This window comes from Austrofundulus limnaeus, unplaced genomic scaffold (assembly GCF_001266775.1).
Source record: "Austrofundulus limnaeus strain Quisiro unplaced genomic scaffold, Austrofundulus_limnaeus-1.0 Scaffold1515, whole genome shotgun sequence".
Taxonomy (NCBI): domain Eukaryota; kingdom Metazoa; phylum Chordata; class Actinopteri; order Cyprinodontiformes; family Rivulidae; genus Austrofundulus; species Austrofundulus limnaeus.
Window position 1 is genome coordinate 63172 of NW_013953917.1, and position 2371 is coordinate 65542.

General features: G+C 48.8%; 1 protein-coding gene across 1 annotated transcript in view; it reads right to left on the reverse strand.

Annotated features, from left to right (window-relative positions):
• doc2a (double C2-like domains, alpha) overlaps positions 1–2371 on the reverse strand; it is a gene marked incomplete in the record, with an annotated part of 23748 nt that overhangs the window by 11474 nt on the left and 9903 nt on the right. The window contains 2 exon segments of the mRNA XM_014032696.1: positions 126–237; positions 411–485. Coding sequence (XP_013888150.1) covers positions 126–237; positions 411–485 — 187 coding nt within the window.

Sequence of the window (2371 nt, forward strand, 5' to 3'; positions counted from 1 at the left end):
AGATAGATAGATAGATAGATAGATAGATTGATTGATTGATTGATTGATTGATTGATTGATTGATTGATTGATTGATAAAAACAGCTCTGCAGGTTTTAGATAAAGAATGAATCACACCTGAACACACCTGAGTGTCTTCCTGTTCATGTCCTCCTCTGTGATCCCGACGTAGGTCAGGGTTTCGTTCCAGACGGGGTTCAGAGAGTTTCGGATCGTTTTTGTTTTCAGTTTGTTGGCCTGAAACACAAACACAACCTCCTTCAGAATAAAGCTGATGTTTATCTAAACTTAGAGAATTTTTACTTTTTCTGTTTTCACATGAAAACATTTGATTCTTGTCAAGATTTCATTTCACAGTTTTAATCACAGGATTAACATCAGAAGTCAGGATTAACATCTGGTGGTCTCACCTTACTGGCTCCTGGCAGCAGGTGCAGTTTGACGTATGGGTCTGATAAACCGTTAAAGTCCATCGACTTTAAGCCCTGAAACACAGAACAGAACCACTGAGGCTTTTTATCAGTGTTACTCAAAGTTTTACAGGAAAGGATGAAAACACTGAGCAAAACTAAAAACTAAAGAAATATAAATTTCTTAACTTCAGACAGTTTGTCAAACCAAACAAGATGTTTGTTTCTATTACTAAACTGTATCAGGAGGACATGATAGATACATAAACAGAAGCAGATTTAGTTTCAATAGGTGGATTCTACCCTCTCCCTGGGCTGCTACCTTATCGTGGTGGAGAGGTTTGAGGGTCCCAATGATCCTAGGAGCTCTGAGGGGCTTCATGCCCCCAGTAGGGTCACCCAAGGCAAACAGATCCTAGGTGTGGGATCAGACAAAGTGCAGTCCAAAGACCCCTATGATGAACACAATAAATGGAGTCAGTATTCCCTCACCTGGACCCCACTCCGGAGCCAGGTCTGGAGGTGGGGCACGTTGGCGAGCGCCTGGTAGCCGGGCTTTTACCCATGGAGCCCGGTCAAGCACAGCCCGAACAGTAGATGTGGGTCCCCCTTCCCATGGGCTCACCACCTGTGGGAGGGGCCAAACGGGTCAGGAACGCCCCCCCGATCTGAACCCAAGTGGTGTTCTGTTATTGGACTTCTGTGCTCGTCATGGATTGTACATAACGAACACCATGTTCAAACATAAGGGTGTCCATGTGTGCTCTTGGTACCAGGACACCCTAGGCTGCAGTTTGATGATCAACTTAGTTGTCATTTCATCTGATCTGCGGCTGCATGTTTTGGACACTCAGGTGAAGAGAGGGGCGGAGCTGTCAACTGACCACTACCTGGTGGTGAGGGATGCTGTCAGGCTGAAGAAGGAGTCCTATCAGGTCTTTTTGGCCTGTGGGACTCTGGAAGCAGCTGATAGGTATCGGCAGTCCAAGAGGATTGTGGCTCGGATGGTTGCTGAGGCAAAACCTCTGGCGTGGGAGGAGTTTGGAGAGGCCATGGAAAAAGACTTCCGTACGGCTTCGAGGTGATTCTGGTCCACCATCTGGCGTCTCGGGGGGGAGGGGGTAAGCCACAACACTRTTTATGGTGGGGATGGTGCGCTGCTGACCTCAACTTGGGATATTGTGGGTCGGTGGGCAGAATACTTCAAAGACCTCCTCAATCCCACCGACACGTCTTCCCATGAGGAAGCAGAGCCTGAGGACCCTGGGTTGGACTCTCCAATCTCTGGTGCCAAGGTCACTGAGATGGATGAGATTCACACGGAGTTCCTTAAGCTTCTGGATGTTGTGGGGTTGTGTTGGTTGACATGACTCTACAATATCGCGTGGACATCAGGGGCAGTTCCTCTGGATTGACAGACCGGGGTGGTGGTCCCCTTTTTTAAAAAGGGGGACCACAGAGTGTGTTCCAACTATAGGGGGATCACACTTCTGAGCCTCACTGGTAAGGTCTATTCAGGGGTCCTGGAGAGGAGGGTCTATCGGATAGTCGAATCTGGGATTCAGGAAGAGCAGTGTGGTTTTGGTCCTGGTCGTGGAACACTGGACCATCTCCACACCCTCAGCTGGGTCCTGGAGGGTTCATGGGAGTTCAACCAGTCTACATGTGTTTTTTGGACTTGGAGAAGACGTTCGACCGTGTCCCTCGAGGACTCCTGTGGGGGGGTACTCCAGGAGTATGGGGTACCGGGCCCATTGATACGGGCTGTTAGGTCCCTGTAGGACCGGTGCCAGACCTTGGTCCACATTGCTGGTAGTAAGTCAGACTCGTTTCCAGTGACAGTTGGACTCCACCAAGGCTGTCCTTTGTCACCGATTCTGTTCATAACTTTTCTGGACAGAATTTCTAGGAGCAGCCAAGGTGTTGAGGGGATCCTTTTTGGTGACCTTAGGATCACATCT